This window comes from Cavia porcellus, unplaced genomic scaffold (genome assembly GCF_034190915.1).
Source record: "Cavia porcellus strain 051 isolate PalLab524CR breed Dunkin Hartley unplaced genomic scaffold, mCavPor4.1 scaffold_8, whole genome shotgun sequence".
Lineage (NCBI taxonomy): Eukaryota > Metazoa > Chordata > Mammalia > Rodentia > Caviidae > Cavia > Cavia porcellus.
The window spans coordinates 55267320-55294080 of record NW_026947491.1 but is presented as its reverse complement, the minus strand read 5'-3'; the positions used below and the strand labels follow the sequence as shown (position 1 = coordinate 55294080).

The 26761-nt window shown below is 39.0% G+C and overlaps 1 protein-coding gene across 4 annotated transcripts in view; it reads right to left on the bottom strand.

Moving 5' to 3' along the window:
* Usp15 (ubiquitin specific peptidase 15) overlaps positions 1-26761 on the bottom strand; it is a 138996-nt gene that overhangs the window by 86802 nt on the left and 25433 nt on the right. For all 4 annotated transcript variants that reach the window (XR_010049341.1, XM_023567594.2, XM_023567590.2 and 1 more), the window contains exon 2: positions 921-1048. Coding sequence is in view for 3 of the 4 variants with exons in the window: in XM_023567594.2 (XP_023423362.1) it covers positions 921-1048 (128 nt within the window). In the remaining variant the exon portion in view is untranslated. The remainder of the gene's footprint in view (positions 1-920; positions 1049-26761) is intronic.

The window sequence follows — 26761 nt, the reverse complement described above, 5'->3', positions numbered from 1 at the left end:
ATTATTTCATCTGCTTTTTGTTCATTTTTTTTACTTTTTTGGGGGAAGGTTTGAAACTGACACTGTCGGTCATGTCTTCCTCTTCTTTGCAGTTCTAAGAATGATACTCCTGATGACCCTGATTTATGCATAATCCTCTCCCTTTTGAGGAGGTGGATCTTGGGGAATAAAGATGATAAATCACTTTCATGATTATATTAAATGACAGAAAGGAGAGTACCCTGGCAATGGTGGGATTCAAGACATTACAAGTATTATGTTGTTGAGTGTTGGATATTAATATATTCCTTTAATATCCGAAACACTTAAAATTATTTGATGCTTTCAAGTTACCAGGGCATGAAAATTAGGGACAAAACCATTCTCAGTAGTCTACACTGTGAATTATGAAGTTACCACTTGAGCTCCTGGAAATACAAATTATTCTTCATTTTAGAAAACCCTGAAGAATGTTTCTTCTGATTCTTTTGGACAGTTCTTTCCCTGACAGGTTCATCACATGTATACACTGATCAACAGTCAGTAAAAGACTCAAAAGAGATCCTCTGTGGATCTCTAGGTTTTTTAGAGCTGTTTATTTCTATTTGATCTCTCTGCACTTCAAATTTTGTCTTCTCAACAAAGGGCTTTTGCCAGGATCTGCACGGGTTCTTCCTTCCTTTGCTGTGTCTTGTGAAAGAACTTACCTCCTTTGTTTTGCATTTCTTAGGGATTAATTTCTTTTTTCTGCTGAAAAAAACAGGTAATTTTTTTGCCTAATAACAGCAGCTAATTATAATAGAATAATTTGAGTTCATTAGGTTTAATCTATAATGCAAGGACATGTTTTACTTATCAGTTTAATGTTTTCCATATCACGTTCACTGACATTGATATACTAAAATTGAACATTTACTACTTGACGGAAGGAAGAAAATGACCTTTGAGAAGTCCAGAATTATCAATGGGTCCAGGATATACATTCTGATCGCCCATCTGGTATTTGTCCCAACTGTCAAAGCCAACATATTTTTTCCACTGTTTGAACCAGCGACTATCTACCAAATACCTAGAAAGAAAAGAAATTAGTTTAAAAAAAGAAATCAAGAATGACATGAACAGCAAAAGACCTATTTTTGACATTTCATTTTAAAGATCATGTCTACTTTGAATGAATTAATGAGAATAATTGTAATGTCATTTAGTTTGTAAGAAAAATATATCACTTGTATAAAGTATTATGTTTGTCTATTACTTAGGCAAATATAGCACAAAAATTTAAAATAACCTGTAGTAACACTTTACAAAGCATGCAAGTGATAAATATTCAAGGAAAATACTTAATTGAAAGAAAAAATCACTGTAAAAATAAATAAGTTTAAAAAGAAATATAAAACTTGGTTCCTTACTAGAAGCATACAAATAAAGTATGTTTATTTTTTATACTTTTCGAAGAAAGCAAGATTTATTAATGGCTTGCAAAGCTGTTAAAAATTACTATATAACAAAATTTTAAAAATTCTTAAAAATATTTACACTTCTTTATCCACAAAATAACACTGTCACTGCTTCTCATACTAATAGCAAAATCCAGGATATTTTCCTCACGTTTAACCAGGTTCGGTTACAAATCAAATTAAAAGTAAAGGTTAATGACATGTTTAAAATTCATATGTGTAATAATACAGATTTTTCAGGAGACCATCGCTGTAATGCTTCTGAGTCTACCACATATGGCATTACAAGAATAAAAACCCAGTGCTATGTGAAAACAGCCAAAGCAAAGGCATCAAACTAACAAAACCTTGTAATTCTTAAAAGAATGTTCGTAAGCATTTTAATTCCTTAAAGTAGGTATATAGAGTTACCTATGTACCCGTACTCCAAATCCATTGTAAGAAATATGCAACTGAAAGTTACACACTGTGGAATTTAAGATTTGTTAGTAAAGAACTGAGACACAGCCTTTTAAGACTTTTCAAAAATTATACTTGGTTGACAATCAACCACTGTCAGTGGTAGAGCATTTTCTAGCATGTGTGAGGTTCTAGGTTCAAACTCACACATCACACACACACAAAATAAATAAATAAAATAAATCACTCTAAAAAATTTTAAGACTCTTCTTTGCAATAAAATAGATAATCAGATATCTGATTTGCTTTCCCTGTAAAGAAACATCATGAGACATTTCTACTATTTTATTCATCATTATGCCAATGTCACAGTGTCATAATTACTTTAAGCTTTACACTGATTAGGATAAGCTACCCCAACTTGATGCTCTTACTAACTACCAGGGGAATCTATGAACATTTGTTTTCTCATATGAACTTCAAAATCAGATTACCATGTTTCACACACAAAAAAATGACTTTATTGGAACTGTATTAAACTTTCAGATTAATTTGGAGGAACTGCCACTGTTACAGTGGTACCAAGTCATCTGATCTACAGATATAGCACATCTTTCAATGAATGTTTTAAACTTTTCTTATAAAGATATTAACTGGTGGATTCATTTTTAGGAACCTCAGACTTTCTGCTATGTGAACAATACTATTCCAATCAATCACATTTTATAACTGTCGTTAATGTATTTACTTTTTCAACTGATACATAAAAATACTACACATATTTATGGGTACTATGTGATATTCTGATTCACGTACATACTATGTAATGTTTAAATCAGGGTAAACTTTCCTTATATATTTATCATTTCTCTGTGGTAAAAGGTTTCATAATCCCTTTTAGCTTTTGAAATATAGAGAATATTATCATTATGTACAATCATTATAATGCAACAGTATACCAGAACTGCTTAATCTTTTTTTTTTTTTTTTTTTTTTGTCTTTTTCCTTTTTATCGGTACCGGGGATCGAACTCACGACCGCCTGCTTGCAAGGCAGGTGCTTATGCCGCTGAGCTAAATCCCCAGCCCCAGAACTGCTAAATCTTAACTCTTTGCTCTGACTTAACACACAATGACCACCTCTCCTCAACCCTCCATCCCCACAAGCCTCTGGTAACTATAATATAGGTGAATAAACATTTTGTTTTAATTTTAATCGAAGTTTAAAGTCACCATTAGGTAAAACAATTTGTTGTGGTTTTGATAAATATTTCTTTAAGTTTGAGAGATTCCATTCTGTTTAACATCTGTTTCAACTACTATAACAAAATAATGAATGTATGAACACTGTCTGTAATTAGCAACATTCTTTACTTTCCTCTGCTAAAGAAAATTGGGGTAAATTTTCTCTTCTATTTCTAAAAAAGTAGTTTGTAAGAACAAAGATTACCTGTCCCTTAATGATTTGGTCATGCTAATCTGAAAAGCTACTGACAAGAGTCTAGTATCATTTGGGAAGGTACAACTCATTTGTTTTTAAAATTTTTTTTTTATTTTAAAGAGAATAAAACGAAACAAAACAGAACAAAGCAAATCAGAACAGAACAATGCAAGCAACACAGGACTTCACAACAAGGCAACAGGACATCAATCACCACTACCATAATGTCTCTTGTTTGCTTTGAAACAGTTGACCTTCTCTTCACACACAATAACATCAAACATAAGAAATAGTATAAAACCATTCCTAAAAATGAAAGCATTATAGGACTTCAAAATTAGATTAACAGGAAATGAACAATGACTATTGTAGTATCTTATTTTTCTCAAAAAAGTTGCCCATACCATCACACATAATAAAATCAAATAAAACACAAAAGGATAGAATTAATCAAAACAGAAGAACAAAAGCACAACAGGACTTCAAAACAAGATGACTGGAAATCAGCATTGGCTACCATAATGTCTCGTTTTCTTCAAAATAGCTGTTCATACCATCACACATGATAAAATCTAACAGAACAAAACCAAATAAACAAATGAATGAAAGCATTATAAGACTTCAAAACAATATAATAGGAAACCATGATTACAATATACACCATTATATTCAAAATAGCTGCCCCTACCATCTGACAGAGTAAAATCTAACAAGACAGAACAAGGGAAAACCTAACAAAATTATGAAAACAATACAAGAGTTCAAGACAAGAGAATAAGAAATTAATAGTAGTTTTCACCTTTCCCTCCCAAGTGTTTCCTCCCCTATCATTCTTATAATAATTATTTTGCTTTTGGATCCCACTAACTCCATTTCTTACGCTAAGGTTCATATGTATGAGTTCAAAACTGTTTCGCCCATGAACATGATCTCCAGTTGCATGAATTTATCTGTAAGAGCCTCAAGATTATTCTACTTTATAGCTGGGTAGCTTTCCACTGCAACGAAATACTGTATTTTTCTTATCCATTCTGCAGTTGATGGGCAAACTCTTGCTTTTTTTCTGGCCTCCTGTCACATGGAGCAACTGTTTTCTCTCCTTTGATTTTTTTTTTTTTTTTTGTCTTTTTTGAGACAGGGTCTTGCTATGCAGTTCAGGCTGGCCATGAGCTCACTTTGTAGCCCAGGCTGGTCTCGAACTCGCAATGATCCTCCCACCTCAGCCTCCATAGTGCTGGGATTACAGGCGTGAGCCACCACGCCCGGCTCTTCTTTGATTTTCAGTCCATGAATTTCCCGGCCAGTTAATGTTTCTTGCATACAGATGTTTCTTGCATACAGTATATTGATGGATCTTGTTTCTTGATCCACTCTCCCTGTGTTTCTTCTCACTGCTGACCTGAGGCCATCGAAATTAATGGTTACAACCATTTGTTTGTCTCTGTCCTGCTATTCTCCTGTTGTTGGCCTTCACTTTTCCCCTTCATTCAGCTGCCTGTCTTGTTTGGCGATCTTCCTCTGCTATTCCTGGAACCATGGTCATCTTTATCTCTCTCTAGAATATCCTTTAGCACTCTCTGTATGGTTGGTTTGGTAGTCATCAATTCTTTCAGTTGTTCTTTGTCATGAAGTATCTTGCTTTTCCATCAATTCTGAAAGACCATTTTGCAGGGTATATCAAATCTGGGTTGGAAGTTGTTTTCTTTCAGAGTTTGAAACACTTCATTCAAAACTCTTCTTGACTTACTGGCTTGTGTTGGTAAGTCTGCTGTGATTCTGATTGGTTTGCCTTTGTAGGTGATGTTTCTTTTCTCTAATAGCTTTTAATATTCTATTCTTGTGGTGAATTTCTGGGATGTTGATTAATATATGTCTAAGTGTAGATTTACCTTGGTTATTGCTAGTTGGAGTTCTATATGCCTCATCTGCATGCCAGATCCATTTTCCATGTTTAGGAAATTTTCTGCTATTATTTCTGTAAATAGCTTTTTAATTTCATTTGTGTTGACCCCTGCTTCTTAACCAACACCTATCACTTTTAAATTATGCTTCTTTGCATCACCTTGCAGCTTTTAAATTGTTACTTCCTGATTCCTTGTTATTTTTAAGAGATCTTTCTTTTCATGATTACTAGCTGAATCTTATCTTCAAGGTTTGAAAGTCTATCTTCAGTTTCTTTCAAGCAGTTTTGCCAGCTTTTGATTGACTTTTTAATTTCATGGATCTCTCTTTGAATCTGTTTCGTGCACTGTAATTTCTTTCTATATTCATTCAAGGTTTCCATCATTTTCCTTTGTTCCTCTCTTTTATCTATGTCTACTTTAGACATGCTGAGCAATTTTTTCAGTATGTTTGCGATTTCTTTTACCTGAGACATTATTTCTGATTTGACTACTTTTACATTTCATGAAGTTGTTTAATTATTTCAGTTGCTATCCTCTCAGAGATTTCAGGTGTGTGACTTCTGTTTTCTTCCATGACTGCATTTCCAAGACTTGTTCTGTGTGGAGGTCTGGAGGTCTGAAATTGTCTTTTGCTCCTTCGTCTTGACATTCTCCTGAGTTCCTCCCAATAAGCTAGTTTTGAGGCCCCAGGTACTTCCCACACTGGCTGCCCATCCACGGTGTAGGGGACTGGGACAGGCACCTGGGTTCCTCTAACCCCAAATTACAGGGAGGTTATACAGTTGCTGTAGTCAGGGCTTGTACAAAGAGAACAATTAGGTTTAGGACATGGAGTTTATAATATTTTATAATGGCCCCCGGAGTTAACACAGGAAAATGCAGGAAATCTATCCACAACACCAAAGACATAGATTATTTAGTCAACAGCTAAACCCCACAGCATATGTCCCACATGAGTCCAGATAAAAACCCAGAGCTCAGGACAATGCCTCCCACGAGTCCAACTGGAGGTCCAGAGCCCACAAGAAGGACTCACGCCAGTCTCTTTTACGGATCCGTGCCGGAAAGACCCAAGGGTCTGCAGTGGAAGCCAGAAAGTCTATGCCAGCAGGATGAAGGAGCTGTGCCAGCGGGACGAGGGTTCTACGCTGGAGCCGAGAAGTCACACTCACAACAAAGACCAGGACTATCCTGAAAGGCACCACAGCTGTTCTCAGCGACACAGAGGCCCCAAGCTCTTCCGACAACAAGCACAGTGGGGTACGTGCCAGGAAGCAATGTGAGTTAATCCTGCAGACCAAGCGGCAAACATCTTCCCCTCCGGAGCCAGGAAGCAATGCTCGATGTGAGGACCAAAGCCTCTCCAGGAGAACCAACAGCTCAAACAGCAACTGTAGGAGAACTCACAATGCCTCCTTAATGCCTCAACCCTCAACACCTCCCTTTTTCTCCACCTGTTTATCATGGCAACCTTTCTCAGGTGGAGCATCTTCACTTAATGCCATGATGATGTAATCCAGCTGGCATTACATTGACCACCAATTCTTAATCCGTAACACAGGGCATGGAGCGGGCTTCTCCAGCCCTGTGCAATTACACTGGGGCTTCCCTGATGATCAGGAGTTCATGGAAGTGAGGATGCTTCTCTCAGTTTGTATGTCTACACTGGGACTCCCATAATGGTTGCAGGCACACAGGAGTGTGTTTGTCTGATCCCTCTGTGGGGATCTACAATGATGGCTGCCAGTGTGCACTGGGAGGTGGGGCCAGAGCCCCCACCATGGTTGTGAGAGTATACACGGGCACAGGGTCGGTCACTGTGGGTCAAGCTGGTTACCAATGGAGAACCTGGTAATGGCGCCAGCCAATGCAGTCCTCTGTGTCTACCAGTCCCCCCCACTGCCATGTCTCTTTGCAGGGGCTTCTGGGCTTGCCAGCCACCACAGTCACTGTGACCATGTGTCCCCAGGTTCCAACAGCTCCTCTCACACAGTGGGTCTGGCTTCAGGTAAGGCGCTACCAGCTACTGCCTTCTTTGTTTTTCTTTTTTACTCTCTGTGGGCTTCAATTCACACTTTAGGTTCTTCCTGGGTCCAGGGGACCCACTTCCTTCCTTCTTGTCTTCCCCACAATGCTATATTCCAGCATCTGGACTGTTTCTCTCAGAGAGGCTGTTTACTCTACTGCTTACTGCTCTACCATCTTCCTGGAAGTCAGGAAGATAGAATTTGATTCCCAATTAATTTTCTTTTCTTTTCTTTCTTCCTTTTTTTTTGTACCCAGGATTGAACTCACAACCTTGTGCTTACCAAGCACTGAGCTAAATCTCTGGCTCCCAATTAATTTTCTTAAATAGTTATTGGCATCTGCCTTTAAAACAAAAATGCTGATTTCTCAATTTTCTTCAATAATTAATGGGATATATATTAAATATGTATAATACAAACCTGAGAAAACAATTTTCATTTGCAAAACATTAACAGACATTTATGGAAAAGTATCAAATTCAATTTATATGTACTTAAAAGATATATATATTTTTTAAAGGTAGAATTTGTCTCTCTAAGTATCTAACAAATCCTTTACAGTTAACTAGAGGTTTGGGCTTGCTTGGCAGTATTTACCTGCTACCATTCCATTTTTAGTTAGACTCTTAAAGTAATTACTTTCTGTATACTTACACTACATATAAGGATAGCTGACTTTCCCATTTGATGTTTAACTATTTTTAATACTACCTTAATTTGAAAAACAGCATAATATTGCATCTTATTTATAAACTGATAAAGAAACATCAGAGAAATAGGAGTATTTATTCTAAAAATAACGTAGAATTTCATTAGGTAAACCCAAAAAAAGCCAAGAGTAGATAAAAAAATTAAATGAAAATATTTCTAGATTTGTATATATTTTGTTGCCCTGTTTAAAAAAACCACACTCTATACTGCTAATCTATGAAATCGGCCAAAATTCCAACAGTCTTCAATTTGAACAGATAAAATCTCATAACAGAAACAGTAAATCACAAAGATTACAAACAAGTGAACTAAAATCTGAATTTACATATTCTCAATAGCACTCAGTCTTTAGTACATTCAGGCCAAATGAGCTCAATTTTATCTTCTGAGTTTCCTTTTTTGAATAGTTAGAACTCTTTGTAAAAATTCTTCACAACTTTTATTTTTGGACTCAAAGAGTCAATACTAATCTTTATAAATAGTTGTAACTATGATTTTTCAGATGAAATCTAAATCCCTAATACTGCCTCACAGGTGCTGCATGATCTGCCTACCTACTTCTTTAGTCTCAGATTTTTCCGTTTTGTTTGTTCTGAGATCCAGTTACAAGTGTGTTCTGTCAGTTCGTCAAGACATCATTTTTTCCTTCACGGCTCCTTCTTCCTAAAAGGTTCTCCTATTTCTTCCAACATACATAGTATTATGGTATGAATGTTTGCCACCTACACCCCTCCCCCACTCATATATTAAAGTCCTCACCTTCAGGATGATGGTATTGGAAGATGATTAGGAAATTAAAGATGAGCTCTCTCAAATAGGCATACTGTTTTTATGAAACAGCTTGCAGAGAGATACCTGGCCCCTTTCACCCTATGTAAAGCTAGAAGGTGCTACATTTGAACTACAGTAGAGCCTTATCATATAATGAATCTGCCAATCTATTGCCATATTGGACTTCCTAGTCTCCAAAACTCTTGAAAAATAACTTTCTATGGAGTTTTATAGCCCTTATCAGTATGCTGCTATAGTATCCTAAATGGAATAGGGTATCTTGTTAACTCCTATGTATAAAAGTTCATATATCAGCTTAAATATCACTCTCTCAGGAAATATTTCCATATACCTCTCCTGACTTCTGCAGCAACAGTTTGGAAGAACCAAAATAAAGAGAACAATCTCAGCTTCAGACTTTATATTAGGTGATAGAAATTACTGTTAATAACAAAATAAATAATGTTTGAGATTTATTCTTGAGTCAACTTCATACTTCTAAGTACTTAAATGTATTGGCTCATTTATTCCTTTAACTACCCAACGAGTTAGGTAGTATTGGTTTTTTTTTTTTTGTCTTTTTCGTTTTTATCGGTACTAGGGATCGAACTCACGACTGCCTGCTTGCAAGGCAGGCACTTATGCTGCTGAGCTAAATCCCCAGCCCTTTAGGTACTATTGTTATAATGTCATAGTTAGAATATAGAGGCACACACAAATTCAATCCTCAAAAGTTTCAAATATGATACTGGCATAGGCAGAAGCAAAAAGACCAAAGACAATAGCACAAAGAAGAAAGAACCAGACTTACACACATGGAGAGACAAGATATGTGCCAAAAAGCATTGTTATAAATTGGTGGGCAAAAAGATAGTTATACTACTAATTCACTGAAAAGAAAGTTGTGTGCCTATATTGTCTGATCAATTTTTCATATCTACAGCTTGTAATAGGAACAACTACTTTGAAAATAACAATAGACAATGTACTAACCATTGTTACTCTCCCTTAATTTGAAATTCTGTACCACTGTTTTTTCTTTAAATAACTAAATACAAACTGGTGGGAAAAGAGGGACTATTATAGGAAATACTGGTATAACTATGTACATAGGAAAAAATAAATTACAGTTTTACACATGCAGTCAGTTCTGCTCCAATGCTTGTTTTGAAAACTTGAATGCATTATAATGTAATTGTTATACGAGACAATAAAATCACAAAGAGATATCATCTTAGGATTCCTATTATTGAAAAATAGTAATACTTGCTGGTGAGGATGTGGAGAAGCTAACTCTTGTGCCACTGATAGGAAGGTAAAATGTTGCGTTAGCTATGGAAAACAGGATATTCCTCAAAAAACTAAAAATAGAAGTACTATATGATACAGCAACCATTTCAAGGTACAGATCCAAATGAACTGAAATCAGACCTTGAAGATATATAATATATACATTTCTATGTTCACTGTGGCATTATATGTAACAGTCAAGAAATGGAAGCAACCTAAATACTACCTACAGATGAAAAGATAACCAAAATGTGATACATACAATGTAATACTATTTAGCCTGAAAGGGAAATTTGCCATATGCAGCAACATGGAAAAACCAAGAGGACGTTTATGCAAAAGTAAAATAAACGAGCCAAAGAGAAGACAAATACATGATTCTACTTACTTAAGATACTTGTGCTACAGATTGGTTGTAAAACACCCAGTTTAGTTAATCACAATGTATTATGCACTAGGCAACAAGCCATCCTTCCTGGTAGGCAGCTTACAAAAGAGCTGCAGGCGTGCCAGGGAGAAAATAAGTCAGCATCTCCCAAGAATTAGCCATGCTGGAACTTGGGGGACTGACCAAAAAAGCAAAGAGCCATCTTTCCTGGGTAAGCAGCAGCATGAGCAAGCTGGGGGCATGTCAGGGAGGGAACAAGTCAGCATTCGAGAATCAGCCATGCTGGAACTTGGGAGACTGACCAAGAAAGCCAACGAGCTATCCTTCCTGCTAAGCTGCGGCATGAACGACCTGCAGGTATGGCAGGAAGAGAACAAGTCAGGGTCTCCAGTGAACCTACTGGCAAGCAGGCTGAGAATCAAACATCTCAAGCCCTACTTCCTCATTAGCAACTGGATGGTTTCAAGGATAGCTAGAGTTGACAGCAACTAAGGCACACAAAGGAACTAAATGCTTGTATTGTTGGGTTGATTGTGCTGATCTGGGGCCAGAGGTCTGAGCATCTCTTGGGAGGATGACTATATGCAATATAGCAAATATGGGGGATTTCCTTCAATCTTGTCTTCAAGGCCAATATTGTTTTCATTGTTTTGCTTTGTTCTAACTGTTCTGCTTTATTCAATAATTTTTTTATTATTTTTATAGTGTTCTATTTGAAAAGGTTGTTGACCCAGACTGGACACTGTAGCCAGAAAAAGCCTCAGCCAAAATTAGGGAACTCCTGTCTCCCCCGCCCCTAGAGATTTACCTGTAACCCTATATCCCCCCACCCTTTGGAATCTGCCCCTGGCGCCAAACGTGTGCCAATGAAATACCTGTGCATCTCTAATGGCCTTAGGGCACTGCCCTAAGCTTAGGCTACTTATATTCCCCCACACCACGTGTTCTCGTAAGAGAGATCTCCAGATTTCAGCGGCCAGCATGCCAGTCCTCTCTCTCTTGTGTTCTCAGAATAAAGGCCTCTTTTGATTTATACTCCTCATCTTTTGGGAATATTTTTCATCTTCTGGAAATAATCCTATCATTTGGTGCCGTGACTCGATCGGCAGGCGATTGACTCTTGGGACACACATGCCCAGTTGAGTCCCCAGCCGATTCACAAACCGGTACCATCCTGGCTTGATTCTGCGCTTTTCCTTCTGCCGAGATGCATTTCACCTCTTGCTGGCCGCCTCCACGCACCACCAACCAGATTAAGGTGAGCACATTCCTGAAGACTCGTGGCACTGGGCTGGGCCCCAATGGAGTGGTCTCCCCTGTTTGCATGGGTCTCTAGCATTTTCACGTCCCTAGGACAGCCCTGAGCAGGTTTTTTTTTTCTGGGCTAGCCTGTGTCCACACTAAAATTTCTCACGTTCTTTGGGTTCTGATAGCCTAAAGCAGCGATTTTTGGACCACCCACACTGAAAAATACCTCGCTTTCCTTAAAAGCTTCACACTTTCACCGGCAAAGCTGCTACTGACCTTGCACAAACTCCACTCATACATTTCTCAGTGACGACTACAATACACGAGTTTTGGAATCTTAGCTCCGCTGTGTGGCACCACAGAATCAGGCTTATTCTTTGGGCCACAGGTTTTTACTTGCCTAAATCAACAATGGGAAATTTACTTCCTCACTCCCAAAATACACCATTAGAATGCTTAATTTCCAATTTATGTACCTTAAAAATTAGAAGTACCATAAAAACTAAATTATTAACTTTTTACTGCCAGGAAGTTTGGCCTACGTACCCACTCCTCGGCAAGCAATGGCCTAGAGAAGGAACATTTGATGTTTCCATTCTACAAACATTGCATGATTTGTGCTGAGCCAGTGACAGAGTGATAGAGCTACCATACATAGAGGCGTTTTTGGTTCTGAGAACACATCCGTCTCTCATTAAGTCCTGTAATCCAACTCAAATACTCCTAGCTAGCTCTCCTGTGACCCAACCTGTTTCATCCTGTCCCCAAGATATGCTTGAGGACGTTCTGCCGATTTACCCTCCGGCTCCACCATATCCCCAAATTAATTCTTCATCCTTATCTCGCTCGCCACCGCGGCCCCCTCCCCCCGCTCCTGGTCCCTCTGCACCTAAATTACCTCTCACTGCACGATCCTCTCTCCCTCCGCCTTCAGCGATACAGGCCTCTCCCAGCAGCTCTGCTCTGCCCTCTAATACCTTCTCACCGCCCGCCTACCACACTAGGTCACATTCATTGTGCCCTTCCAGCAAGCAGCGTGATTTTTCCAGCTTGCAAGGTACACAGCCGCCATGCTCGCCATGTTCAGGCAGCTGCCGCGGTGACAGAGCACCACCATGTTCCAGCAGTTACCATGGTGATGGGGCACCGCCATGGTGGCCATGTTCCGGTAGTTGCCATGGTGACGGGGCGCCACCATGTTCTGATAGTTCAGGTGGGTCATGCAGCCGGAGCGCCGTCATGTTCGGGTAGTTACTATGGCAACGGGGCGCTGCCATGCTCAGAGGGGTCACATGGTGCACCACCATGTTCCGTTGATTACCATTGCGACAGGGTGCTGCCATGTTCATTCCAGTCTCATGGTCAGTGGGCGCCCCCTTGTGGCTCCTCTTGTGAACAGCAACAGCTGCCTTGTTGCGGTCCACATGGTGTCGGCCCACAACAATCCTCTCGTTTCAAGGCACGCAGTGCAATGCCATCTGCCTGTGTTTCCTCGTCCCAGGGTGAGCGGCAGCCGCTCTATAGCCTCTCTTCAGATAATTACTCACACGTGTCTATGGGTGGATAGCTGTCCAATGGCACTCTCCTCCACATTCTTCTCCTCAGGCTCTGCTGCCACTTCGGGAGCAAGCTGGCCCCAAAGGACTTGTTAATATACATGTGTCATTTTCTCTTTCTGTTCTGTCTCAGATTACCCATAAATTAGGCAGCTTCTCTGTTGACCCAAAGAATTGTATCAGGCAATTTGAATTTTTCACCAATGTTATGATTTACATTTTAAAGATGCTTATGTGATTTTAAATACCACCCTTAGCTCGCAAGAGCGAAATCAGCTGTGGCAAGCAGCTTGAGAAGAAGCTGACCACAGGCGCAGGGCAAATACTACTGACAACGACCCTGGGCCTGTAGCTGTGCCAAACCAAGACCCTAACTGGAACTATCAAAATGGACAAGGTTCAACAAAATTACATAAGATTATTGAGTGTCTCATTGTGGGCCTTAATAAGATCGCTCACAAACACACTAATTATAACAAGCTTTTAGAACAGGTCCAGGAGGCTAATGAAAACCTGGCTGTGTTTCTAAATCGGCTTCGGGAAACCTTAATTAAATATACCAATGTAAACCCAGACTCTCATGAAGGGATGATTGTTGTTACCTCTTATTTTATTTCACAGTCTGCTCCTGATATTCGTGCAAAATTACAAAAGGTTGAACATGGCCTTCAAACTCCACAAGGAGATCTACTTAAATTAGCCTTCCGTATCTTCAATAATAGAGATAAGCTTCAAAAAGAGGAAAAGCAAGCTCAAAAATTAAAGTTTGCTAAATATCAGTCTGACCTCTTAGCAGTGGCACTCGGAGCTCCCATGACAAAAAATCCACAACAAGGTGTGGCTGCCCGAGTCCCGCCCAAACTATGCTTCAAATGCAGCAAACAAGGACACTGGGCAAGAGAATGCCCTAACCCTGGCATTCCTTCTGGGCCCTGCCCATACTGCAATGATAAAGGGCATTGGAAGAGCAATTGTCCTAAATGCCAGTAAGCGACTAGGCCATCCTCTAATCACTTGCCCTCACAGGAGACTTCGTTAATGCCAGATTCGTCGCTGACTGACCTGCTCGGACTTGCTGCGGAAGAGGATGGGGATCGGGGCTCACAGCCCCCACTCTGGTCACCTTGTCGGAGCCCCGAGTCTCACTGGAGGTCTCAGGCAAAATATTTCTGCTTGTGGATACGGGGCGGGGGAGACTTATAGTGTACTTCCTGAATTTTCAGGACCCTGTAGTAAGTCTCTGGTTTCTGTTGTGGGCGTTGCTGGCCAGCCGAATCAACCTTTGCAGACTGGGCCTATCCCATGTAGATTCCAGACTCTTCTCTTTACCCATAGCTTCCTAGTAATCCCAACATGTCCCACACCTCTTTTAGGTAGAAACCTTCTTCAAAAGCTTAATTTTTCCTTCACTTTCTCTCTCCCCACAGCCCTAATCCTCCACACAGTCTTACAATGCATCACAAAGCCATTCCCCCCTCTTCCTCCTTCTCTGGTTGACCCCATGGTTTGGGACACATCCAGTCCACTCTGGCTACACATGCCACGCCTGTTTTAATCTGTCTCAAGGATCCCTCAATTTTTCTCTGCATTCCCCAATACCCCATAGCTCCCCAACATTTAAGGGGACTTAAACCCATAATTAAGCGGCTTTTAGACAATGGTTTTCTTAAACCTACCCATTCACCCCACAATACTCCCATTCTCCTGGTACTCAAGCCTGATGGGTCCTATCACCTGGTACAGGACCTTAGGGTAATTAACAGTGCTGTTAGCCCAACTTAAACCCAGTCATGCCAAATCCTTACACCATGATCTCTCATATCCCTCCCTCCACTACTCACTTTATAGTTATAGATCTTAAAGATGCCTTCTTCACTATCCCCCTACACCCTGATTGCCAGAACCTCTTTGCGTTTACATGGACTGACCCAGACACTCTCAGGTCTCAACAACTTACTTGGACAGTGCTCCCCCAGGGGTTCAGGGATAGTCCCCACTTCTTTAGTCAGGCTCTTGCTACTGACCTCACAGAACTCGATCTCAAACCTAGTGTTCTTCTTCAATACATGGACGACCTCCTATTATGTTCTCCATCCCATATGTTAGCCACATGCCACTCAGCCAGTCTTCTTAATTTCCTTGCTAGTTGTGGATACAGGGTGTCTCCTGCCAAAGCCCAGATAGCCTCCCCAAAAGTCAAATACCTAGGTCTCGCTCTCACCCCCACCACTTGCTCCATCACCTCAGATCGTAAGGCAATTCTTCATGATCTCCAGGTGCCCACAACTAAATGGCAGGTTACATCTTTCCTAGGTTTAGCTAATTTCTTGTGTCTCTGAATTCCTAACTATGCAGCCTTAGCTCAACCCCTCTACAAGGCTGCTAAGGGTCCCTTATCAGAACCCTGGGACCCTACTAAGCCCATACATGCCTCCTTTAATAAATTAAAAAAGGCTCTCCTAAAAGCTCCAGCCCTTACCCTTCCTGATCCCACCCAACCTTTCACTCTATATACTACTTCTCAGGGCCACAATCCTGTAGGTGTACTAGGACACAAAAAGGGACCTTCTTTTCAAGCAGTAGCTTACTTGTCAAAACAGTTAGATCACACAGTAAAAGGATGGGCTCCTTGTCTCCGAGCTCTTGCAGCTGCAGCCCTCCTGACACAGGAAGCTAAAAAGTTTACATTAGGACAATCTATTACAGTACACTCATCTCATCACCTACGTGACCTTATCTCACATAAGGTGCTCCCTGCACTAATGACCCCTTCTCGCTTCAACAGATACACTTAGCTCCCACTCAAGACCCTTGCATCTCTACTGCAACTAGTGGTCCTCTTAATATAGCCACCTTACTTCCCACCTCAGAGGGCCATCCTCACCATGACTGTATAGAGTTTTTACAGATGACTCCCATTCCTTTCCCTCACATCAGTAGCACACGTCTCTCCTTGGCCTTTGACACATGGTTCATAGATGGCAGTTCAACAAACACAGACAACCAAAAAAAGGCAGGATATGTAATAGTTAACCAGTCAAAGGTTATAGAGGCAAATCCACTGCCACCTGGAACCTCTTCCCAGAGGGCAGAACTTATTGCCCTTACAAGGGCTCTTACACTAGCAAAAGACAAGATTATCAATATATACACTGACCCAAAGTATACATTTAGCATTTTACACTCTCATGCCTCTATCTGGCAAGAACGGGGTTTTATTTCCACTCAGGGAACTCCCATCATTATTGCTCCCCTTATCCTTAAACTTCTGAAGGCAGCCCAACTTCCAAAGCAGACAGGAGTTATTCATTGCAGAGGACACCGAAACTCTACAGATCCTGTTGCTCAAGGCAATGCCTTTGCAGACTCACAAGCCAAGTTAGCTGCACAAGGGCCCTGCCCTTCTCATCTTCTCCCATTAGTCCCAAACAGTCTACCTCAGCCCAATTATTCACCAGAGCAGTTTCAGCTACTTCATAAACCAGGTTACACGCAAAACACTCAGGGATGGATTTTTCAGGGATCTAAACTTGTTCTCCCACATCAACAGGCCTCAGACATCATCACTGACTTACACAACTGTTTCCATATAGGATCACAGGCCCTATACAAACTCTTAGTCCCAATAGTCACACACCCTTCTCTAAAAGCTATCATTCTATCTATCATTCCTGACACACCCCTGGTCAGGACTGGCAGATAGATTCTATATACATGCCCCGCCACAAGACTCTCAAATATCTTCTCACCTTTGTTTGTACCTTTTCAGGATGGATAGAAGCCTTTCCCACAACCAGGGAAACTGCTGATGTAGTTACCAAAATCATATTACAAGAAATCATTCCAAGGTTTGGTCTCCCTCAGAGTATTCAGTCAGATAATGGTCCCGCCTTTATTTCTCAGATCACTCAACAGGTACCCTCAAACTTACACATCACCTGGCACCTACACATCCCATACCATCCACAATCCTCAGGAAAAGTAGAAAAGGCAAATGGCCTCATAAAGACACACCTTACAAAACTCACTTTAGAACTACACCAACCTTGGCCTCAACTTTTGCTCTTAGCCTGAGCCGAGCTCAGGGCACTTCCCCGGGCTCCTACTTTCTTAAGTCCTTTTAAACTTATGTATGGCAGGCCATTCTTGCTCCACAATCTTCCTGCTTCCCAAAATTTCCGTCCCCTGGCTGACTATGTCCCAGTCCTCTCCTTCCTCCAACACTTGTTGCGACAACATGCTGATCTCTGCCTTCCACAACCCTCTGCAGAGGCTAAACCAGATCCTCCCATATCCCCAGGAGATCTAATTTATCTCAAATGTTCTAAATCCACAGGACTACAAGCCAAGGTGGAGTGGCCTTTACCTGGTCTACTTGGCTACCCCTACAGTGGTCAAAGTTGCTGGACTCCCATCCTGGTTTCACATCACTCAGGCTAAGAGGTGCCCTCCCAGCCCTAAATCTGATCATTCTGAGTGGTCATCTCATCTTCTGTCACCCACCTGTCTCTGTTTCACGAAGGCCTCACAGCCACAGTTAATAGGCTAAGTCATGTTTTGTTATCCAATTTGGTTCCTAATCTCTTACGTTCTATTAATGATCATTTTTACAGCAGGACTCTTGACAGTCTTTCCTAGAGACTCCCACATCATGCATAAGATCATCTTCATAATGTTCTATGTGATAACTGTCGTGGTTCTTTCTACCCTCAGCTGTCTGGTTAAATGTGACATCCCTGAAAGCCTAAGCCCTTACCTTCCCTATACTGGTACAGCCACCGTCTCCCCTACTCCCCCTGTTTTTTCCAGCTCAACTCCTAGACCGGAGCCAACTTTTACACACCTACCCTCCTAATTTTTATGCTTTCAGATGGGGGAGTAATCATCTCTCATAATTTCACTCCTTCTAACCTCACACTTATTTTTCAGAATTCTACCTCACCATGATAATGATCCTACCTCGACATCATCCTGATAAAATAACATGTCTAAATCAAAGGCACCTTCCTCTCTACCTCACCTGGGTCCTTAAATATGACAGTGTCATGTCTCCTAATAACATCATGTCTCTTTGTTTTTCCAGTCTGATATATGTACACTAACCAGTGAAGTTATCCTGGCTAAAACACCTGGCGTCAGAGTCTACCTGGGCATCAACCATCATCCTGTCAACTCCCCTAGGCGCCAGTATAGCGCCCCCTGCCAGCAGGAAGTAGTTAAAGAGAGAAATCTTCGCCCCTTTTCGTAATAATCATAAGATAGGATATGAAAGAGTTGTTGACCCATACTGGACACTGTAGCCAGAAAAAGCCTCAGCCAAAATTAGGGAGCTCCTGTCTCCCCCGCCCCTAGAGATTTACCTGTAACCCTGTATCCCCCCACCCTTCAGAATTTGCCCCTGGCACCAAATGTGTGCCAATGAAATACCTGTGCATCTCTAATGGCCTTAGGGCACTGCCCTAAGCTTAGGCTACTTATCTTCCCCCACATCACGTGTCCGCGTGAGAGAGCTCTCCAGATTTCAGCGGCCGGCATGCCAGTCCTCTCTCTCTTGTGTTCCCAGAATAAAGGCCTCTTTTGATTTATACTCCTCAACTTTTGGGAATATTTTTCATCTTCTGGAAATAATCCTATCACTATTTTGGTTTGATATTGCTATACCTGACTGAATGGACAACTATTACGAACACAACAAGATACACTATGGTACCTATTATTGTTATCCCGGTATCCTGCTGTGAAGTTCTGTACCAATTTCACTGCATTGTCTTGATTGGCTTTGTTCTATCTTGTTTTGTTGTATTTTATAATCTTTAAAATAAAAAAAAAGTTAAAAATATATTATGCACTAATAAATGGAGGGTGGATCTTAGGTCAAATACTTCTATCACAGTAAACAACTGACATATTAGAGAACAATGCGAATATAATACAAATTGCAGAGAAGGTCTGAGGACTATTTTATCCAGTACCAAGGCCAACTCTACAGTGACGCAAGTAAGATGCTTAGGGACCACTTGAGAATGAGTGTTTCTTTAAATGTGCCCCTGGTCTTACTCTAGTTCTACCCCTGTGAGAAAGAAGCACCGTGTAAACACAACAAACTACCCACCTGTACTGAGCCACACAGGATTGTACAAAACAACTCAGGGATTTTCCTAAATTCAACCTGTGAGTTATGATTCACATATTCCACATCTGCTGTTAAAATTTCCTGGCAGATTTTGGATAACTCTCCTTGCACAACTTTATAATAATTCATAAGCTATAGCACTTCTGATTCTAGTTCCATAACCAAACTTCATCTTTTAAGATAAAATGCCATACTGATCATAGGATTTATGTGTTTAAGAATTTAACACATGTAAATCTATGCTATTTTTTTTAGCTTATTTTGGTAAATATGTCACTGTCAAAGTTTGGAGTTGTGACATAATCCCAATTTTTTCACCTGCCTTGTGGTTTTTAACTGATTTTTGCATCAGGTTGATTTAGAACAGGCTGTGTTACAACAGAACTAACTATAGAAAACTATATATAGGATTTAAAAAATAAATGTGAAAAGCAAAAATATAAATGTTTAAATAACAGAAAACAAAATTGTTACTTTATAATAAAGGAAAAAGACAAAAGCAAAAAAAAAAAAAAAAGACTGATAATTAACAAAAGCTAACCACATAAACAGGTAAGACAAGCCACCACTGGGCTTGCTTCATGAAAGCTGCATGAATCAGGAGAAAGAGCATTCAGTCCCACACTAGTGCACCCACTGGATACCATTGGGTACCCATAGACAGAACTAGCTGAGAACCAGCCAGTCATGCCTCAGAGAAATCATAGCCAATGTGGGAAGTGCGTAGGACCCTACAACTCATTTGTCTGGAAGAACCCAAAAAATGTCAAGATGAGGAAGCAAAAGGCAGTCTTCGGCCTCCAACCCACACAGAGCAAGTACAGGGGAGGTAAATATGAAAGAGACTGGGAGTCACACACCTGAAGTTTGTGAAGTGATGGCAACTGAAGTAAAGAAACAACTTCATGAGGCTATAGAAGAAATTAGAGCAGAAATACTATCTCAGGTTAAAAAAAAAAGCAAAGAAAAACATAAAAAAGAATTGTTGAGCACATCTCAAGAAGACAAAAAAGAGCATAGGAAATTGAAGGAAATCTTGAGTGAACAATATAAAAAAGATTCAGAATGCATGAAACAGATTCAAAGAGATACCCACAAAATTAAGAACTGCATTGAAAGCTGGCAAAACTGCCTGAAAGAAACTAAAGATAAACTTTCAGACTTTGAAAACAGGTTTGCAGCTAGTGATGGCGAAAGGAAAAAATCTCTTAAGAAATAACAAGGAACCAAGAAATAACAATTTAGTGGTTGCAAGATGAGGTAAAGAAAAATAATTTAAGAATGATAGTCAGCAAAAAAGCAGGGATCATCACAAAGTAAAATAAAAAGACTATTATAGAAGTCATAGCAGAAAATTTCCCACACATGGGAAAAAGATGTGAGATTCAGATAAGTGAGGCATACAGAACTCCAACTACCCATAACCAAGTAAATCTACACCTAGACATACAATAATCAAGATCCCAGAAATTCAGCACAAGAACGGAATATTAAAAGTTGTTAGAGAAAATTGAGACCATCAATAAAGGAAAATGCATCAGAATCACAAAGGACTTCTCAACACAAACCATCAAGTCAGGAAGAGGATGAAGTATTTCAAGTTCTGAAAGGAAACAACTTCCATTCCAGGGTGACGTACCCTGTAAAACTTTCTTTCAAAATTAATGGAGAAACAAGACACTCTTTTTTAAAATCAGTACCACGGATCGAACTCACGACTGCACGCTTGCAAGGTAGGTGCTTATGCCGCTGAGCTAAATCCCCAGCCCCACAAGACACGTCTATGACAAAGAACAACTGAAGGAATTAAGAACACCAAACTAACCCTACAAAGAATACTGAAAGATATTCTAGAGAGAGAGAAACATGATATTCTAGAGAGAAACATGATCACAGTTCCAGGAACAGTGGCAGAGGGGGATTACCAAGCAGGGCAAGCAACAGAAAGGAGAGGGAAAGTAGGGAGCCAATGTCAGGCAAATAGCAAGGCAAAGAAAGATGAGCTAGCGCATGTTGGCCATAACCATAAACATGGATGGCCTCAGGTGGTCAATAAAAATAGATAACAGGCAAAGTGGATTGGAAGACAGGATCTATCAATATGCTTTATACAAAAAACCACATTTAACATGAAAGGCAAGTCACCACTGAAAGTCAAAGGAAAGAAAACAATGCTCCATGTGGTAGAGAACCAGAAAAAAGCAGGGACAGCTTGCCCATCAACCACAGAATGGATACGAAAGATACGGGATTTTTATACAATGGAACATTATTTAGCTATAAAGAAGGACAACCTTAAAGCTCTTGTAGGTAAATGGATGCAATCTGAGATCATGCTCATGAGTGAAATGGTACAGAATCACATGGGTGAACATTGTATTGTCTCCCATATATATATGAAGTTAGTGGGATACAAAATGCACAACAGATACTGTGAAAGTGAAAGGGGAGAAAATCTCTAAAATGGGAAGACAGTAGTTATTGTTAATTTCCTATTATCCTGCTTAGAAGTCCTGTGTTGTTTTCATTGTCCTGTTTCATTTGATTTTTTCATATCTGATGGTATAGGCAGCTATTTCAAAGTTAATAAAATATATTATGGCAGTCATTGTTATTTCCTATTATCTTGCTTTGAAATATTGTATCACATTCACTGTTCTGTTTTGACTGACTCTATTCTATTTTGGTTTTATTCTCTTCAAAATAAAGAGGTAAGCACAAACTAGGAAAGAGATACTATACACAATCAACAAAAGCTTTAAAAATGTGAAAAAGAACTTTAAATTAAAAACAAGACAAAAGGTCATTTGCAGACCAGGGGTAGAGAGAAGGAGGCCATACCAGGAAGTAAGCCCAGTCTGGGAACCAGTACCATGCGCCGGCTGCTGGTGGAGTGGAACAGCTATACCCTGGCCTCTCCTCATGAGTCAATGCCATTCACAGACCAAGGGTAGAAAAAGAAAGCCACACCAAGAAGCAATCCCAGTTTGGGAACCAGCACCATGCGTAGGTTGCCAGCAGACTGGAGTGACCAAACCCCAACCTCTCCCTATGAGTCAGTGCCATTTGTAGACCAAAGGTAGAGAAAAGAAGGCCACACCAGGAAGAAAGCCCAGTCTGGAAACTAGCACCATGCATAGGCTGCCACCAGCCTGGGAAAGGCCAGATCCTAGCTCTTTCCAGCATATGGGCTGGCAAACAAGAAGCACCAATTCTCCCACCCCCTGTAAGTGACCAGCTTATCCAGATGATAGCTGCGATGATAGCTATCGAGGTGAAATGCAACTGGATGCCTGTGGTGCTTTGGTGTTTCACTACTGTTACAGGGCTTAGGGCCAGTGGTCGCATCATAGGTTCAGAGAATAGCAGTATGCAGTGTGGTTATCTAGGGGAATCTCCTCCTGAGGTTTGCAGCCATTGTTGATTTCCTAGGTCTTGTTTCAGAGGTTCTGTATCATTTCCATTATTTTGTTGGGTTGAGTTTTATTTTCTTTTGTTTACATCAAATCCAATGGCAGGAGCAGTTATTTCTAAGGTAGCAAGATATATTATGGTAGCAATTTTGGATTTACTATAGGTTTGTTTTGAAGACCTTTATTGCATTGTTTTGTTTTTATTGTTTCTATTCTATTCTGTTCTGTTTGATTTTTACTATATCAAAGTATTCTGCAGCCATTTTAAAGACATCAAAAGGCATTATGGTAACTATTGTTGATTTCACATTGTTTTGAAGTCCAGCATCTCTTACACTGGATAACTTTGATTTGTTTTATCCTCTTTAAAATAAAATTAAATAAAAACGAAAAATAGACAATCCACACAGCAAGAAATCACAAAAGCTTTTATAAAGCAGAAGATACTCAATCCCATTAGCAATTAGGAAATGTAACTAACATCACAAAGAGATATCATATCATGTCCATGAAATTGGTGAACACAGAGGGGCATACATGCACATGTCAACTGTATTGAATATGCAGAGATGTAACAGGAATTTATGTACTGCCATATAATATAGGACCAGGAGAATAAGAAAGAATTCTTATTTTTGAAAATAATTTAACAATGCCTACTGAAGATATGCAAAGCACACAATCATGTATTGGCTCTGTTAAATCTTATCCCACAGAAACTCCTATAAGGATAAAACTACTTATGAAGCATAATTTATAAGAATGAAATTGAAAACAATTGATATATTTTTATATCATGAAATACTACACAAAAATTTAAAAATACATCTGCATGTAATAAAATGGATAAATCACAAAACTACAATGTTGAATAAAAAAGGAAGCTGCACAAAGGTACATACAATACAAATATACTAAGATAAAGTATATTTAGACAGTATGATAACAAAAACTTTAAAGTACACCAAAAATACTGTATTTTATTTGTGGATCCGCACATACGTAGTAAAAACAAAAACAGTTATAAAATTCAATTTCAGAATGGTGGCTGCCTCAGCAAGGGCAAAAGTAATGGGATTAAGAAAACACGGGAGGAGATTCAACCATATCTATAACCCTTCTTTTTCTTAGATGTACACTGCATATCATGTATTTTTATTAAATACTACAATTAAATGATTATGTTTTGTTTAATAATTTATGTGTATATAATCTTTATATACATGCACACAGAATGAAGTCAAGCCAATTACAGACTATTAGTAATACTGCAGTCAGCAAAATTGAGTGATAAGTGACAGTTAATTGAAATATCAAGTAGAAAATTAAAATTATAGTTTTTTTTTTAGTTTGGACAAAAAATATACACAATAAAATACATAAACTGTATTATCATCTTAGCTTACAATTATTTATTACCTTTTATATTTCTTTTATTTTCCAAACAGATGAATTTGCTTTAGACTATAGCAAATAATCTACACAGGCCTTGAAGAATTTATTTGAAAAGCATAACTCATTTGTGATCATTTCTAAATTTATCAAGTGTAACTCTGATACATAGTAACATATTCAATTTTGAGAAACTATTTCTTTTCCATAAGCACGGTAACCACTAAGCCAGAAAAATAAAAATGACAGAATGACATCTACGGAAGGAAAATAGCACATAAAGTACAGATTATTGCTCTAGATGTCTTAGAAAAATAACCTAAATAAGACAAAAATCCATAAAATTAACAGGTTTACTGACCTAAAGGATTAACTAAACTTCAGTACCAAACATTAAACTACAGACTTAATGCCATCTAAAATTCACTTAAATGTTAAAATGCAAACATGTAGATCAGTGCAAAGAACACAGTAATGACTGCTTTGTGACTAACAATAATTTAGATTTCTTGCACAAAGCAGTCTATTCTTTTATAGATGAAATCAAAGGTGAAATATTTCTGGACTATTGCTGAGACATCTGATTATATCCCACATAAGAAATATATGAAGTAAATGTACCAATGTAGAATCACGTAGATAATTTTTATCTATGTAGAAGACCTCTGTATTGCAGTTTAATTCAGTGCTTTACAAAGAATTTTATAAGTGCTTCCTTATACTTAAGTCCTTCATTTAATTTGATTCTTAGTTTTTGAGACAAGGCTTGTTTTGCAGTCCAGGTTGGCCTTCAACTTGCTATATCCCCAGCTGGTCTTGACCTTGCAATCCTCCTGAGAGACGGTACTGCAGTACAACATCACATGTGGCTCATTTGCCTTGATTCTTATATACTAGTACATAAATGTGAAAATATTTTCATAATATCAATGTTTATCTGGGTTAAAATTACTAAAGAAAATCTCATGAAGAGTAAAGTCTCTGATCTTTCAAATTCTTCGAAGATTACCTGCAATCCTCATGCCAAGTTTACAGCATGATCTTACACATTCCCAAAATTTACTTCAAATCTTTGCCAGTCTCACCAAAACTGTAATTCATTAGTCTGAATAAACCTGGCTCCTCCTTTACAAGCAAGTAAATCTTAACTTTCTGTCCAACTCCACTGTACCATATCTTACCTTATCTGATTGCTTGCTTTACAACAGTCAACAATGCGGTTCTTAAATTCCAAGCCAACACTTTCTGTTCTTATGTTCTGGATCCAATTTCTTTCTGTCTCCTTGGAGATATTCCTGACAGCTTCTGCTCCCTTTTCTCTCACTTTTTCCACTCAATGTATCAACACATAAGTCTTTTCCTTTCACACCATTTTTCACTGATGTACTCATTTTGTTTTCTAGTCTCGTTTTTCAGACTTGCCTTAGTCAATCTTCTCTGAAATTTCTACTTCTTTACCTTTCATTTACTCTTCAGCCTAATATAATAGATCTTTCTACGAATGAGAAATGCCTTGAAAGGCAACAACACTTTTTTAAAAATCCAATAAATTCTTAATTTTAGGAACTGTTAACTCTTTTAACAATCGCTATGGGGTATGGGGAAATTTTCTTTTTCTTAAGCAACCCTTTCCTCTACTTAAATGTATTAAATACATTTCTCTCTGATTTCTTCTTTTATTGTTCATACTTTCCTTTGTTATTACAGTTCATACCACTGATTCCAAAATACACATCCTAGGTTTAGCTCTCCAGTTCTTAAATTATATTTTTAATTCCTACCATGTCAAAACCCATGTCAACATGACCTCAACTCATCTTCACCTCTAGGTATGCTCATTCTCCAGTTAGTATTATTTTAATGTATCATTTCATTAGTAACTAGATTTCCTAAGTGAAAAATCCAACCTATAATATCTGGTAAACAACTAACTTCAAAATATTTCTAAGAATCTATCCCTCTCTCCTTTATTCTCTAAATAGTACTTTAGTTGTATACAATATCTTCCCCCCCCTTTGTTTTTAACAACACATAACTACTGTAACACTTGTTCAACTTGTCTATCTGCTTTATGATTTGCTTGCTTCAAATATGTCCTCTATCCTGCTGACACACTTTACAAAATACAATGATGGTATCACTTCTTTTAAAATTAGAACCCTAGTGTCAAGGTAACACAATATACACAGTTTTTTATTAAATGAGGTTTCTATACACTGTGCATTAGTTTATTATAACCACCTTCTTTTTCTTCTTCCTTTTCAAAACTTAACTGAGGTTACTCAAAATTCAGATTATGTGACTTATCAAGGTCACACAATACCACTAAGTGGGTAGGCAAGGGATAGTACTTCAGTTTTCAGACCCAAAAGTTCAGTGTCTTTTTACTCTACTAATCTTTATTTTTAAAATTCAACGCACTTAAAACCAGGTATGGTGGCACTCAGAAGGCTGAGGTAGGACAATTACCAAGAGTTCAAGGACCCACCTGGAGCTACACAGTGAGTTCAGGGCCAGCCTGGACTATATAGTGAGACTCTGTCTCAAAAAGTCCAATAAATCAATCAGTCAATCAATCTACCAACCCCACTGATTTAACAAAGGGCTAACTATGTAACAGGTAGTAAAATTATATGCCACTTTCCTTCTGTAT